The following is a 16601-nucleotide window of genomic DNA, read 5'->3' on the forward strand; positions in this document are numbered from 1 at the left end:
GGATTTAAAGCTTGCTTGGAGGTTCTAGCAGGGGAGTGTAGCTACTCAAATATCCTTAATGGAAAAAACATCCCTTCTATTGTGGAAGGTCATTCTCTTAGGCTGAGCATGCAGTAATTTTACTTCAAAGGCAAGGGAAGTAAGAGCAAAAATTAATAAGTGGGACTATGTCAAACTAAAAAGCTTCTGCATAGCACAGAAATGATCAACAAAGAGGCAACTATCTGAATGGGAGATTTTTATAAACAATGCCTCCAATAAGGAGCCATTGTCCAAAATATATGAAGAACTCTTACAACCCAATAACAAAAAAATAAACATTCCAATTAAAAATGGTCAGAAAACCTGAACAGACACTTCTCCCAAAAAGACATATAAATGACCAATAGACTATGAAAAAATGCTCAACTTTACTAGCTATTAGAGAGATGCGAATCAAAAATCACAATGAGATACCATCTCACACTTGTTAGAATGGCTATCATCAATAAGACAAGTAAAATCAAGGGTTGAAGAAAATATGGGAAAAAAAAGAACCCTCATAGACTACTGGTAGGAATGTAAATTGGTGCAGCCAATATGGAAAACAGTATGGAGGTTCCTCGAATAATTAAGAATAAGATTACCATATGACCTAGCAATCCCTCTTCCAGGTATCCACTCCTCAAAATTAAAAACATTTATCCCTAAAGATATATGCATCCTGATGTTCACTGTGGCGTTATTCACAGTGGCTAAGACATGGAAACAACTGAAGTGCCCTTTGATAGATTGGATAAGGATGTAGTACATATATGCAATGGAATATTATTCAGTGATAAGAAAAGATGAAATACTCCCATTTATAACGACATGGATGGATCTTGAGATTATCAATGTAAGAAAAATAAGTCAGAAAGAAAAAGATGAGAATCATATGATTTCACTCATATGTAGGATATAAAACTAAAAGCAACAAATGAACAAGAGAAAAAAACAATGCATAGACATAGACAACAATTCAGTAGTTATCAGAGGGAAATAAGGGAGGGAGGAGTCAGGCAAGGGTAAAAAAGTTCAAGTATATGGAGACAGAAGGAGATTTAACTTTGGGTGGTAAACACACAATGCAATATACTAATGATATATTATTGAATTATCACTTGAAACCTATAAATTTTATTAACCAATGATACCCCCAAAAATTAATTTAAAAAACAGAACAAAAAGCTGAGGATTTGGAATAAAGTTATAGTGATTCAATTACTCCAAAACCCTATTTGTAAATATAGAAGAAAAATATGAATAAGGGCATGACTTAAGCATCATAAGATGACACACAATGAGCAGTGGAATGTATAGGTTAAGATATTGCAAATAGAACAATTCCACATTTTAATTACTTGAAATAATATTAAAAGAATGATTATGTGATGCAGAGATGAATTTTATTTGAGTTAAAAAATCAATATTTTGAGTGTCTACAGTATTGGAAGAGTAATCTAAATTAATATAAATTACTCTAGGACTATCATGTAGGTAATTGGTAAGTGAATAAGATAGCTTAGCATATGAGCCTCATTCTGTATGAACATTTTGCCATCACCTAGACATGGTGACTTTCAAGATCCAGGAAGTCCAAACGCATCTGGGACAGTGAAGAGCCTCTGTTCTATTATTTCTATCATAAGTATAATTTCTAAAATCAAATTCTTATAATTACATCAAGAATCTGGGCCAATTCCCAGTGTGATCCTTTTTTCTTTTCAGATCAATGAGAATAATACTCAGCTTATTCACTTCACAGGAGTATAAAAGTCATGTGAATGTATGAGAATAATGATGATGAAAGTATAAAGCAAATGTGATAAATTACATAATTGATAAAGCTCAGAATTAATACTAAATATGATTATTGTTATTATTATTGTTGTTATTCAGAGGGCAGGTAAGAACAGTAGAATTACCTGAAAGTGGTAATTAGAATATGAATTGTTTCTTGATTGATTGGTGCATAGATTAATTACTCCTTGAAGTGCCTCTTGCTTTCCTTTTGCACAGAACATAAGACTTATTAGGTTAATATTGAAAACTGAAAAATACAGACAAATACCATAATTCACTATGAGTTATTTTAACTTTAGAATTCATGGGAAAATGGAATGGAAAAATCATAAGTCACTTTTCCATGGGATATTGTTATTAGTTTTGCTGCGTTTTGAGAAAAATAGAGGCAACTATTATTCATTTCAGGTCACGGAAAAAGTGAGGTGGCTAAGATAGCCCTGAGAGACTATGATTGATCACTATTCAGCCTCTGGAACTCTCCAACCAGACACACACACACACACACACACACACACACACACACACACACACACCCCATTTCCAAATAGTCTCCTCAATGCTATCTCATTTCCCAGGTGTGAAAATCTAAGAGGTGATTTTACAGCCCTGGAGAGACTTCTCAATCCTAGATGCCTTGGGAATAACCCCTTGTTCATAGATCTGTGAAACTTTCCATGGCATGGTACAGGGGGGGATTTGGAGCAGCTCAGAAAATAAAAGTTCTCATATGGGTAGTGGCAATGGTTTTGCCAGCAAGCCTCAGGCTGCTTAAGAATCTTCTCTCAGCTAGGAATACCCTCAGCAACCAAGTAAGTATTAGGGCAAAATCAGAGGATAGGGTTGGCCTATCAACAGAATATTGTAAGATATCATCAAGGAATTGATCGTCCTATAACCACTTTTTTCTGTGTCCCCTTATCTCTCCTTTGTCCTTCTTTCTTCAACCCAAGCATTCCATGTTCTTGTGTTCTTGCTCTCTTGCTTATTAACACCTGCTTTAAGGGAAAGATATGAAGACAGCTTCTTTAACCACATGGTGAATAGGTCATCTTTTTCTAAGGTGTGGGTAAATATAAGATTTTCTATCATGAATACATTGCCTTAGAAAGTAGGGAAGTCCCAGTCACTGGAACTAATGCAAGAAGAAGGAAAATGTCACCTATGGAACACAGCATGAATGTTCCTATATCAGTTACACACTGAATTTTTAAAATTGCTTACTCATAGAATCTTAGAATGATTGGAATTTGAGAATTTTCCCCTTAAGAAGTGAATCTGTGGCTCTACTATCAGGTGAAGGGTAGTTAAAATTAATCTCTAGATCAGGAAGATTTTTCTTTCTGTTTCCTCAGGTCCCCCTTGCCTATCATACACCCTGGTAGAATGAAGCACTAATTAGTAAATTTCTCCTTTGAAGGCTAGTCTATTATTCTGTTATCTGCAAATACCTTAGAATTTCTAGGAACCTGGAAGTTTCCCTGGTACTTACAAATGGAACTGTGTTTGTTTGTTTACTGCTACTTACACAACAGAGAAATTTTGCAATTTTATTTTGTTGTTCATCTGCTCCTTTAATCTAGGATCTATAATGAGGTCATATGGTAGTGTAGGGGGAGGCAGATATAAAACACTTACACAGACTGTTTTTCCATAAATATGGCAGTATGGACGCAGAAGTTCAGGGCTAGATGAAACTTTCGAAGGAAGAACTGGGATCGAAGAACCTAATCTTCAGGGGAGATAGCTGGAACTCTACCTGTTTTCTAGATCCTGAGTAATATAGATAAAGAACAAAATCTAAGGACTCGCCCGAACACAATGCAATATATGTATGATGTTATTATTGAATTGTACACTTGAAACCTACATAATTGTATTAATGTTACCCAAACAAATTTAATTAAAAAATAAAAGGTAAAGAAAAATCTAAGGACCCATATTAGGGAGTAAGCATCTTGGCCAAGAGATGCAGTTTTGACTTGCTCTTCTCTAATTGAAGCCTTTAGCTCTCATTGCACTTAGTTGTAATTTCCCTCAACAAGTCTCTGCTGCCCCACAACCCCAACCTTCTCATCTGTTTTGCTACTAACAAGGTGTTTGACTAAGGAAAAGTTATTTTCTTTATCTGGGCTTCAATTTAATTATCAGTAAAATGCGAAATAGATTTACTTTTACTTCTGCTATTTGTTGGACCTCTGCTATTAAAATTCTTTTTCTCGTCTTTCCTTCTCTCCTCTCATCTTATTTTCTTTTCCCCACTCTCATTTGTTACCTACTTTTATTTCCACTCTTTATTACAATGATTTGAGAAACTTAATAGACATGTTCTTTCTCAAAACCCCCTAAAACATATAAAAAAACTATTGGAAAGAAAGAAAATGTATGTTGGCTAGGCCAAATATTTACACCAACAGCTAACTTTCTTTCATAATAGCAATGGAAACAAATGGCTATTTTATAGAAAAAGAGAAAATACCTTGGCCAAGGCTGGGGAAATCTGAATAGTAAATCTTTTGAAGAGGATCTTTTGGGAGATTTCAAAAACAGTTGTAATATGTTTTTTGATGCTTCATTAGCATGGGTCAGCCAGAAGTGTGTACATAGCCTGGGGGTATGACATTTAATATTTGCAGAGCAGAAGATAAAATGTTCAAAAATTACAAGAGATACAAAATTAAATGTGGTTCTTTGCTGATAGAAGAGAATCTATCTGTTTTACTTCTACCAGCTGTAAAAAACTCTGGCCAAAAAATCCAAATAAGAAAACAAAAAAACGATATTAACATGGAGAACACGTGAAGAGAACTTCATATTCCAAATAATCATAATAAAAACTACACATTTTATTTTCTAAGGCATTTTAATTTTTAATCCTTACATGGCCCCTATGGTATAAATTATTGTCCACATACTACATGTGTAGGGCTGTACTGAGGGGCAGGGGGAACTGGAATCTGATTGCAAGATGTGTGGGTCTAAAGTTCATGTTCTTAACACTACATTGCCTCTTAGTCTGCTTTATTCCAGTCAATCGATGAAGGCAACTTATGAGTATCTTAAGGTTGAGAACTTCTCAAAGAGAGTCTTCTCTACTTCTGACTGGTATTCATGTCTAAAGTTGAATGACCCCATTGGGGAACCTTTTGAAATAAATGTAGTTACTGATTCTGCCAATATGAGTATATCTTCCAGATCTCTACTAATGCTTCTATACCGACTTTTAATCAGAGTGTAACATGCCATTATGAATGGTCACTGTGCCCTAATAATACAATTATCAGATGATTCAGTTCCTAAAAAAGGCTTCATGTAAGCCTTGGGAATGGGGGAGGTCTCACTTCCTTTTGGACAAACTGAGTTACTTTAAAAAGAAAATTACTGTTGTTGCTTTCCTAAGTATAATCCTTCTACTAGGATTTCACTATCAGAGATGGTAGATACATTTAATTTCCTATAATTAGAAGTAGCTGTCTCAGGTTCCTGGGATGAGAATGATTCTGAGGCCACGTTCAGGCTCAGGGAAAATGAAGAAGGGTCATGCTCAACTAGAGGGATAGGTATGTGCACTGGGCATTTCCATCCCTTCCCTACATACAAAATTCATTGCCATCATGAGAGTTCTGGGTATAAGGAGTATAATGGGCAAGAATAGCATCCTTTGTGGGGAACAAATAATGCATATTTCGTATTAATTCTGTCTTAGTTGTTATTTCCTCAGTCTTTGATTCAATCGCTTGTAAGATATTGATTAGAAAGAGAAAGGAGACACCAGAAGAGGCAGAATGTTTTACCTAATGCATTGACATTTCAGCATGTGCTTTAAACTAAATACGACTTATTTGTACTTTGGTGGGTCTTTTTCCTTTGGGCCAGTAGAAGCTTTCTCAACAGGATACATATTAGAATAGTAATATCAGTGGTTCAGTCCTCTCTTACACTCTTCCCCACACATGTGAAAATAAAATGCTTACACTCTCAGGGAAGTTGCATTCTAATACCTTGCTAATCTCTGTCACTGTGCTTTTAGGAAGCCGCACATCAGGATCTCGTGAAACTCCCTCTTCATGCTTTTGTCACATTGGCCTCATGGCAGATAATAACCACACCCACTTCCAACACCTTTACTTTGTTTTAACTGGAATTCCAGGGCTTGAACAAAAGTACTACTGGATGGCATTCCCACTGGCTGCTATATATGTCATTGCCCTCTTTGGCAATGGTGTCATCATTTCTACCATTAAGTCTGAATTGTCCCTGCATATCCCCATGTACTACTTTCTGTGCATGCTGGCACTGGCAGACATGGGACTTGCTCTTTGTACTTTGCCTTCTATGCTAGGAATATTCTGGTTTAACTACAAGTCCATCACCTTTGATGCCTGCCTTGTTCAGATGTACTTCATCCACACCTTCTCAGCCATTGAGTCTGGTGTGCTAGTGGCCATGGCCTTTGATCGTGTTGTGGCAATCTGGAATCCCCTCAGGTACAGCACCATCCTAACCAATGGTGTAGTCTGCAGAACAGGGGCAGTCATCTTGACAAGAGCACTATGTGTGGTCTTCCCTGTGCCTTTTCTCATCAAGAGGCTCCCTTTCTACCATTCCAACATCCTCTCCCACTCCTTCTGCCTCCACCAAGATGTCATGCGCCTTGCCTGTGCCAGCACCCGGGTCAACAGTCTCTATGGCCTCATTGCTGTCATCTTCACCAAGGGCTCTGACTCCCTCTCCATCCTCTTCTCCTATGTATTTATACTCAGAACAGTAATGGCCATTGCCTCAGGGGAGGGCCGGCTGAAGGCACTCAACACCTGTGTTTCACATATCTGTGCTGTACTCATCTTCTATGTGCCACTCATCGGAGTGTCTGTCATTCATCGTTTTGGAAAGCACCTTTCACCTCTGACTCATTCCCTCATGGCTAATGCTTACCTTCTCGTACCTCCTGTGCTAAACCCCATAGTCTATACTGTGAAGACCAAGGAGATACGAAGGAAGATCATCCAGATATTTGTTCAAACCAAGATCACTGCAGAGGGTTAAGGTCTGCCAGTTTGAGAAAGGAAGAATCTATTCCGTGAAAGCTTAATTATGGCTATAAAAAAATAAAGGTTTATATATATATTTTTCACATTTCTATGTGATTTGAATGGGGAAAAGAGTGATTTCTCTGTTCTCCAAGCATATTTTCCTATTCCTGTGCCAAACTGTCTTTCGACCAGTATAGAAAGAGTGGCATCTATACAAGCTGTTCAATGTATTGTCCTGTAGCCCTGCATTTATGAAATGGCATGGAACAGCTGAAGGCAGGGAATATTACTACTTCTGTTTTGTAATAATACTTTTGAACAGAAATAGGCCATTCATTTTATGTTTTTTTTAAATTAAAGCTCATTAAATTGATTTAACATTTTAGCTCAAGAGTTAGGAATGGCGTCTATTAGCTTAATAGAAGAAATGAACTATACTCATTAAATAATAAGAGAATACCTGGAGGATAATACATTATTAAATAAGATATGAATCAGAAAAATGATCAAATTTTAGGATTAAAAATATAAATGAACAATTGAGCAGGGACCAATTCTGTTGCATAATTTGGGATCAAAAGATTAAGGGTGAGTTTTAGCTCTTTCATGGGTAGTCTCTTACCTTCTTGTAACTGCAATTTTGTAATTTTGGAAATGGAAATAATATCAACTGGCATCCAGTATTATTATAAAATTAATTTTAATCATATAAATACAATTATTTGTAAACTTTGGAGTGCTATGCACCTATAAAAAATGATCAAGAGTAGCAAATGCAAGAGAATAAGAGAACATACATTTATAGACTGGCCACTAAGTAAAAGACACAGTGCTAGAGCCTTCTGAATGTTATCTTATTTGATAATTACAGCATCCCTATGAGGGAAAGTGTTATGTATTGTTTCCAGATGAAGATTATCAGGCACAAAGAAATTCATTTGCTGGCCAGGGTCACGCAGGCAGACTTCCTGAAGAATGTTGGATACCATCTATATTGTGGGAGTTAGAAAAAGTGGGTTAGGCAGAGTGGAGAAGACACTCATAATAAAGGCTTAAAGAATTATAAAGGATTTTTTTGAAGGCAAACTAAATATAGGAAGTAGAAAGAACAAAGGCCCATATATAAACCAAGTTACATGTATCCCTGCACATGGTCCAAATGACTTTTTTAAAGTAGTTACTGTTCGATTGTTAAAATCTAAGACCAAAGATTCTTTGTGACTTGAGTGGTGAGTGTCATTATCTACTACTCAAATCAGTATCTATTTTAGAAGTTTATTAGGGCAGACTCTAGCCTAATTAAGATTAATTCAGCAAGAATATGCATACAAGAAATGAGCATTTCCATTTAAATACTGCTTTCCATTTTAATACTATTTTCAGGTTTAGAGGCCTCACTGAATTAATCTTAGTTTCATAAAAATAGGCTTTATTTTTTAACTCTATGAGAAACAAAAGCACATTGCCGATATTTAACAAAATCATAAAGTATAAAATAACATTTAAATATTCTGGACTTTGTGGAGAGAGTTGAGTTCACCACTCTTGGAGGTACTTGTTTAGAGTTTGCCAGTGCAGTCACAGTCCTGAGCCTGGAGCAGGGAATGCAACTCAGAGCGATTCCTGTTGTTGAGGGTCTTGTTCTCAACCTATTCTTTTGACATGGGGGAAAGATCCTTGGAAACAATGTAGTGACCAATATCCACAGAGGATCAACAAGTCTCTGGGAGGACTTTCAGGTCTTGGGTGTTTTTACCATATGTGATGCTTGAAATTTAGTCTACACCAAAATTTTCTAAGTCACACTACAAAGTTTAGAGACAAATAGAAATGCTCTTCACAGCAATTGTCTTTGGTGCCTTAAGTACATAAATGCTGATCTCAGACACACGTGTACTGGTGAAGGAGTTTGTGGGTCTCTCTATATTCCTTTCCGTTTCCTTCACTTTTCTCCTGAAACTAATAAAAAAATAAAATAAAGAAAAAAATGGTAATAACTATAGGCAATAGCAGTATCAGCAGTAGTAGTAGTAATAGCTGCAATACTATCTACTAATAACCATAATAATTGGTATTTTAGACATGTCCTCTTTACTTCCAGAATTAACTTTATGAGTGAATATATTAAGAGCAAGGGCTTGGGTGTCATACACCTCAGTTTTAAATCCTGGCTGTGTCAGTTACCATCTGTGTAATCTGGGAAAGGGCCCTAATTTATTTAATGCTAATTGTTCTAATCTACAAAATCTGGGTAGGACGTTGCTTATTTTGTAGCGTTATGGAGATTAAAGGAGTTAATGAATGTAAGGCTTAGCCGAGGGCATGACAATACTAAGCATTTAATAAGTATTGGTTATTATTATTATTATTGTTATTATTATTATTATTCTCAATTAAAAAACAAGACATTGAAGCCCAGAAGATTTATGTCACTTGGTCAAGTTCACATACAAGTGGGGACAGCCACAATTAGAAATCACATCATCTCTGTAGCTTTGATTTTAATAAGCAAAAGACTGTAAATATTTATAATTTGTCCAAATAAATTAAGCTGAAGGAGAATCAAAGGAAGAATATTTGCTTTGTTAATTAGAAAGAAATCTGAGTCATGGAAAACATAGTTTTCATGTAGCAGTGGAGACAAAATTCAGACTGCTGGAGCTAGAGAAAGGATTGCAAAGTGAGGGTGTGGAGTATGTGTATAGATTGCTGGTAAAGAATTTAGATTTTTTATTTTGCCACTTCATGGTTCCACCAGAGAATGAGAAAATAGTGGCATTCGAAGGGCACTTTCAGCTTTTTGCCTCTGTTATCAGATTGCGAACATTGTAAATATATTCCTTGGTGGTTGGCTTTTATCTTTAATCTAGAGTGGTAGTTTTCAAATTTTTGGTTATATATCTTATAAGTGAAAAAAAAGGACATTCCATGATATAATTATATCTCATTTTTATTCATTCAAAAATTATATACAGATACTACCGTATAATATGTACATGATAACACATTAAAAAAAAACATTTTTGAAGGATGAGATAAATTTAAACAGAAGTTTTAAAAATTCTATTATTTTCTTTCTGTAGGCCAATTGATTATAATATGTCCTGTTTGAAAGTCATATTTTCCGCTTAGATAGCATCAATATGAGGTCTTGGTAATATTTTTATTTCACACCAACTAGCAATATTCAAGTAATTTCCACTGAAAATGTAAATTCCGTATCAGTCTCATAAATTTAGTCTTAATCTGCCTCTCTGTCTAATTTCACCCTGATAAACTGAACCTCTTACTTAAGGAATTGAAAGTATTGATTAGCAGTTTATCTTTCATGCATCTGTCCTTTAGAATTATGGTTCCTTCCCTCTCCCAGAAGCTTGCTTGCAAACCTAGAAAACCCGGAGACATGGGATGAGTCTTAATTTATAGGCTTTAGAATCAACAGATCTAATTTTTTTTAAAAAGTTTATTTATTTTTTATGGTGGCATTGGCTAATGAAATCCAGTAAATTTAGGCTGTATATTTTAACAGTAAGGCATATATATACATTTACATTGTGTATTCACCTCCCATAGTTAGATTTCTTTCTGTCACCACATTTTTGACCCCTTTAACCCCATCAACTTTCCCTCTCCCCCCTAGTAACCACTAGTCTATTGTCCATGTCCAAGAGTCTCTGTTTGTTATGTTCATTTGTTGCTTTAGGTTTATATCCAACATATAAGTGATAACAGATCTAAATTTGAATCTAGTTCTGCTACTTAGAAACTGGACAACTTTGAGCTAGTTACTGAACTGCTCTAAATCTCATTTCCCCCGTGTGTAAAAACATGTGTAAAATGTTTAGAACACTTATTCTCAGAGACTGTTGGGAGAATTCATTGAGATAATATATAAAGGCAACTAGCATTATTATTTAGTGTTACCAAATTAAATGTGATATTTAAGTAGGTATCATGTAATACCTACTTTGCTTATAATTTGTACATATTTTCTTACAGAGAAATATGCCAGGGATTGAGCAGAAAAATGGTATCTTTTTCTCTGTAGCTCCAGATGTTACCAGCACCCTTAGGCCTTCTAATACATAGTAGTCCTTCCAAATAAATTACTCCCTATTCTACTAACTTTGTGCATCCCTCTAGCATAAACTAGTACACTATTGTGTCTCTTTCCATGTCTTCCTACTACTCTCTGAGCTATTTGAAGACAAACACTATTGTTTATATTTTTTATTCCTACAATATCAGCATTTTTTTCATTATACATGAAAAAAAGTTTGTTGAATTTCATGAGCCATTTTAAAGAGTCTGCTTATACAATAACGTTCCTCACTGCCCATGTTCTGAGCCCCATAGCTTCTTACCTTCTACAAAGGGCACTGTGCTTTTCTGTATTCTTCACCTGTTCCAACCCGATTCAGCAGCCCCAATTTACTTTCCAGCTCTTCAAAAATTGAAGTAACTTCTGAGAATGGTCAAATGTTTAATGATTGCATTTGACACACTCATTCCCACACATGTGTACACTGATTTCTTAACCTTCTTAGTGCTGAAAGTTTTCACTTATTCTCACGCAAAGCCCAACAATAATTTTACTTGGTAAAGTTTTGCTAGATCCTCCAGTACACATCAAAATATACTTCACTCATGCTGGGTCAAAAAAGTAAAGGTAGAACACCTATTATCCTATTAAATGTGTGATAGAAAACTAGAACTATTATAAATCCATAAGGAATTACTATCCCTTAAAAGAAAATTAAACAACTACAGATGTGTCTTTTTTAATTTTATTGTAGGCACTCTTTACTCAATAAACACAGAATAGAAAAATAAATGCTATTAAATGTTATTTGTCTCTGTAAATGTTTTCTTTGCTCTATTTTAAGAAAACAAATCTACCTCTGAAACCCAACAGTGCTATAGGGCTTCTATAATCCAACCTAATGTAATTATTATTTAATTGATAATCAAAGAAAAGATATTACTTTATGGCATATGAATAACCATTCATAAGCATTATTTGGATAAACAGGTGATAATTTGTCATCACTAATGCTCATCTCCAGTTTCGAAGGAAAAAAATTGTAAATTAAATTAGACTTTGTATGCGACATCAGATATCAAAATATATACATGCCAAAATGGAGTACGTACAGATCGAAATGACTTGTGTTGTATCTTTACCCACAAACTTTTTCCACCCTTGCATTTTACCAGATATATATAATTTGACTGCACTATAACTGTTGAAAAGGCTACTTATTCTGTAATTTGATTCAATTTCCCTAGATCCTGTTCTTTCTCCTCTGGAACACATGAACGATCCTCCTTCGTATCTGCTTAGTCTTCACACTGTAAACGATGGGATTTAGTACAGGGGGGAGTAACAGATAGATATTAGCCATGAACATGTGCACTACTGGTGATAAATGCTTCCCAAATCTGTGGATCATGGTGATGCCAATGAGAGGAACATAGAAGAGGAGCACAGCACAGATGTGAGAGAGACAGGTATTGAGGGCTTTGAGCCTTTCAGCTCTGGAAGCAATACCCAGCACAGTCTTCAAGATGAGCACATAAGAAAAGAGAATGATGAGAGCGTCCAGCCCCAATGTGAAGATGACTATGATGAGGCCGTAGAGGCTGTTGATGCGAGTGCTGGCACAGGCTAGCCGCATTGCATCTTGGTGTAGACAGTATGAATGAGACAAGACATTGGAACGGCAAAAAGGTAACCGCTTTATAAGGAAGGGCACAGGGAAGACTACACAGACTGCACGGGTGAGGACAGCTATTCCAATCTTGCCAATGATGCTGTGAGTGAGGATAGATGCATAGTGTAATGGTTCGCGGATGGCCACAAATCTGTCGAAGGCCATGGACACTAAAACTCCTGATTCCACCACTCCAAATCCATGGATGAAGAACATCTGTGTGATGCACGCATTGAAGGAAATCTCCAAAGCATTAAACCAGAAGATGCTGAGCATGGAGGGCAAGGTGGACATGGAGAGACTAACATCAGTCACAGCCAAGATAGAGAGGAAGTAGTACATAGGCTCATGGAGACTGTGATCTACTTTGATGACAGCTAAGATGGTAGCATTTCCCAGGAGAGTTAGTATGTAGAGAAATCCCAGGGGAAAAGCCATCCATGGGTTTTTATCTGGCATCCCTGGGATACCTGTCAGAATGAAACTGTGGTAGTTGACATGCGATGCATTAGAATTCATCACGTTGTTCTCACCATAGGGCAAGGCTGGACTTTCCCACTTAGCTCACAGCTCCTACATTGAAAATATATTTTCAAATGATACCTAATGACTTTTTAAATATATAAATGAGACAACAGAGGGAAGAACTGTGTTAAAAACAGCATTCACAAGTTTTTATTTATTTTTTTTATCACTTTGTCTTTTTCCTTCCTGGGAAATCACATGAGATGACCTCCCTTCCCTTGAATTTAATTTGTTCATCTGAAAAATGGAGATAAGACTAAATCCCTAGTATTTACATAGTAAAACATTTGGATATCTCCCCCTTTAACAGTTCTCAATGTTTAGAATAAAAGAAGCAACAACACCCAAGGAGTTAACAGCATAGAGCATTTTGCTAAATAATCAAAATACACTAAACTCACATTACACCTATAAACATTCCACTGCCTTCACAAACCTATGTCCATAGAAATCCACATATGTGTATATGTGTACATTCTCATACACACACATCTATCTATCATCTATCTATCTATCACCTATCATCTATATATGTCATCTATCAATCATCATCTATTATCTATGTGTATATTTATATTCTTCCACATGCCTAGATATCTATTTTTTTCTCTTACATTTTATTAATTTTTACTATGGTGACATTGGTTAACAAAATCCAGTAAGATATATATATATATATATATATATATATATATATATATATATAGTGTTATGTTAGATAGCTATTTCACTGTATTTATAATGGCTACATTTATAAATAGACACATTAGTGGATAAAACTTATATTTAATCTTCACAAATTTTAAAATTTGTAATTTTCTATAACTTCATTTTAAAGTAGCAAGGAATAGAAAATAAAAGTTATTGGCTCAGAAAAAAACACACATATGATATGAGAGTAGCCACTCACCAGATTTTAATTTTAAAAGTTTTCTAACTCACCAGAAACTTGGGACCATTCTTGAAACCTCTTCTTTTGTCAAACCAACAGTTAACCATTTTCAAACATGCTTCTAAAACATGACATAATTATCCCATTTCTTTCTTTTGTATAGCCAATAAATAGTATAGTCCATTTCCCCCAGGCTTTCTAACTGATTGTCCTCTACTTATTAGTGTCTCCCTCCAATAATTCTTCATTCTGTAGTCAGAATAAACTTTTAAAACTTGGAATATGATTTATTCATCACAAATAAAACCTTTTTTAAGAGTGTCTTTTGTACTTAGAACAGAGACCCAGATCCTTATCTTAGCCATCAAGGTAAGGCATGATTAAGCTCCTATCTTAACTCACACCAACTCACACCATTTCTCTCTCCTTTGGTTTTTTTAATTCAGCCAAATTTGTAGTCTTTAAGTTCCTGGCTCTCACTAAGATACTTCCTGATAAGGATTTCCACATATGTTCTTCCCTGTTCCTTATGTCTTTCTCCACTTCCTATATAGTTCCTCGTTGCCTTATCAAAGCCTATCTGTCCTTCCCTAGTAAGACTTTCTAAATGTCCATCATTTCTTAAGACTCCTCAGTGTGCTACTTTCACATTTTGGACTTTTCTTCTTATAAGTGAGCACAGTTAATTTAGCATTACATAAGTAGTTACTTATACCTATCTCTCTTGCTTGAATTACATTCCCTAAAAGAAAAGATTATTTATCTATTCATCATCTAATAGACCATATGCTAAACATATGTTAGCTTTTCCATATGTGTTGAATGAAGGAATGAAATGATGATTAAATGAATATGAATGATTGAATGTCATTCTTCTTTCCAGAAGTCTTGCAAACCCTCATTCTCCTTCCTGATCTTCTGCATATGGGTTGAAAATCATTAACCAAGAGAATGATCTGTTTTTCTTATAAGGCCCAGATTTTAAAAAAACTTAAATGAGGAGCCTTTGAGAGGTATCATGGTGTCTTTATTCTCACTTAAGTGCCTGCTTTGAGAAAGGAGAAAGAAAAATCTCTAGAATTGTTTTGGGAACTCTGAGTCTAGGTTGGGGGAATGGGAGTACGGTCAGGTGTACAAGATCAGACGGTCTTTCCTGCTCATTCACCTCCTGTTTCTCTGTTGTGAGATAAGGATTTTCCATCTAGTAGACAACACTGTAAAGAAGTTATTTTGCAGATTCTGATTACTTAGAGGAATCCGTGAAAGATTGTGTAGTCCGTTTACAAAGGTTGTGCTGTGTGTTGCAAACGGAATCCAGATCATTCTCTCAGTAAATCACAGAGCTCATATCTAAACAAAGCATGCTGCGGTGACTGTCTAACCCTCTGGCTGCACTTTGAGGAAGGGGCATTTTTATACTTTACATGCTAAGTGAGAACCTTTCACTGCTATACCTCATCTCAAGCAATTCGGATGGCTTTCCCTTGGGAAGAATCAATTGGCTCACCCCTACTAGATATTTTTCTTGGAAAGACTTGAAAAATCTTCGATATTCTCTGAATAAGTCCCAAGGGCCCGATAAAACACTGTTTTATGGAAATTGTTGATTTTTGTTTTCCCCTTCCTTTTTATTGCTTTTGACCCTGCTTATCCAAATATGTTTTTATCTCATCTTCTTCTTGTTTCCTCACTATCTCTATTCTCCATCTTCCTTCTCTTTTCTATTCTTCCTAAATTTTTAGTTCCCTCTTTTCTCTAGTTCCCATTTTACTTCTCATTTAGTTTTCCATCCAATCTTAATTTCATTCTTTTCTATGCGCTAGATCCTCCCCTACAGTATGTCTTCTTTTATTCCAAATAGCAACATCTATATTTTACCTTTTCCCATATTTTCTTTGCTTTTTGTCACCCCATGCATGACACTCTATAGACTCTTCTCATCTGGCTTTATTATTTCTCTAGCTAGAATTTCTATGAAGATTTAATTAAATAATGTTCATAAATAATCCTATACAGAGCTTGTTATGTGGAGGACATGTAAAAAGATTTTAAGATTAATATATTACCTGTATCAACCTCTGTGCTCCAGTTCAGGATTAATTTGGTTTCTTTCTTTCCCTGAGAGTAGCAAACAGAGCACTTATAAAGACTTCTCAAACCTCTGGTGGAATCTGGAGACATCATGATTCTATATCAATTTTACAATTGCCCTGGAAAAATTCCCTGAGGAGTGCTATGTAGTGCCACCTGGGCTATTCCACCCTGGTTACCCTAAGGACTCCAAAACCTTCCTTTACTTGTCAAATGTCCTTTCTTCTGCCGATACATCTCAAATTTTTCTTAATTTTGATTTTTCTTTTTTAAATTAAAGTTATTGGGTTGCCATTGGTTAATAAGATTATATAGGTTTCAAGTGTACAATTTTATAATACTTTGTCTGTATATTGCATTGTGTGTTCACCACCCAATGTCAAATCACCTCTTGTCATCATATATTTGGCCACTTTTACCCTCTTCTATCTCCCCTACCAACCTTTCCCTCCGGCATCCTTTCAGACAAGTTTGAAGAAGACTGAAAGATCTACTTCAGTCTCAGTTTCAATGATGACACAG

The 16601-nt window shown here is 35.6% G+C and overlaps 2 protein-coding genes across 2 annotated transcripts; one reads left to right on the forward strand and one right to left on the reverse strand.

The window, feature by feature from the left end:
- The first annotated feature begins 5913 nt into the window (after positions 1-5913).
- Positions 5914-6870, forward strand: LOC107517354 (olfactory receptor 51H1-like). The gene has a single exon (XM_016157937.1). It carries the CDS (start codon positions 5914-5916, stop codon positions 6868-6870), a length of 957 nt encoding a protein of 318 aa, XP_016013423.1.
- Positions 6871-12142: 5272 nt separating this feature from the next.
- Positions 12143-13090, reverse strand: LOC107517310 (olfactory receptor 51H1-like). Its single transcript, XM_016157888.2, has one exon. The coding sequence runs from the start codon at positions 13088-13090 to the stop codon at positions 12143-12145; it is 948 nt and encodes a 315-aa protein (XP_016013374.2).
- Positions 13091-16601: the final 3511 nt, after the last annotated feature.

The sequence above is a fragment of the Rousettus aegyptiacus genome, unplaced genomic scaffold (genome assembly GCF_014176215.1).
Source record: "Rousettus aegyptiacus isolate mRouAeg1 unplaced genomic scaffold, mRouAeg1.p scaffold_m13_p_5, whole genome shotgun sequence".
Taxonomy (NCBI): domain Eukaryota; kingdom Metazoa; phylum Chordata; class Mammalia; order Chiroptera; family Pteropodidae; genus Rousettus; species Rousettus aegyptiacus.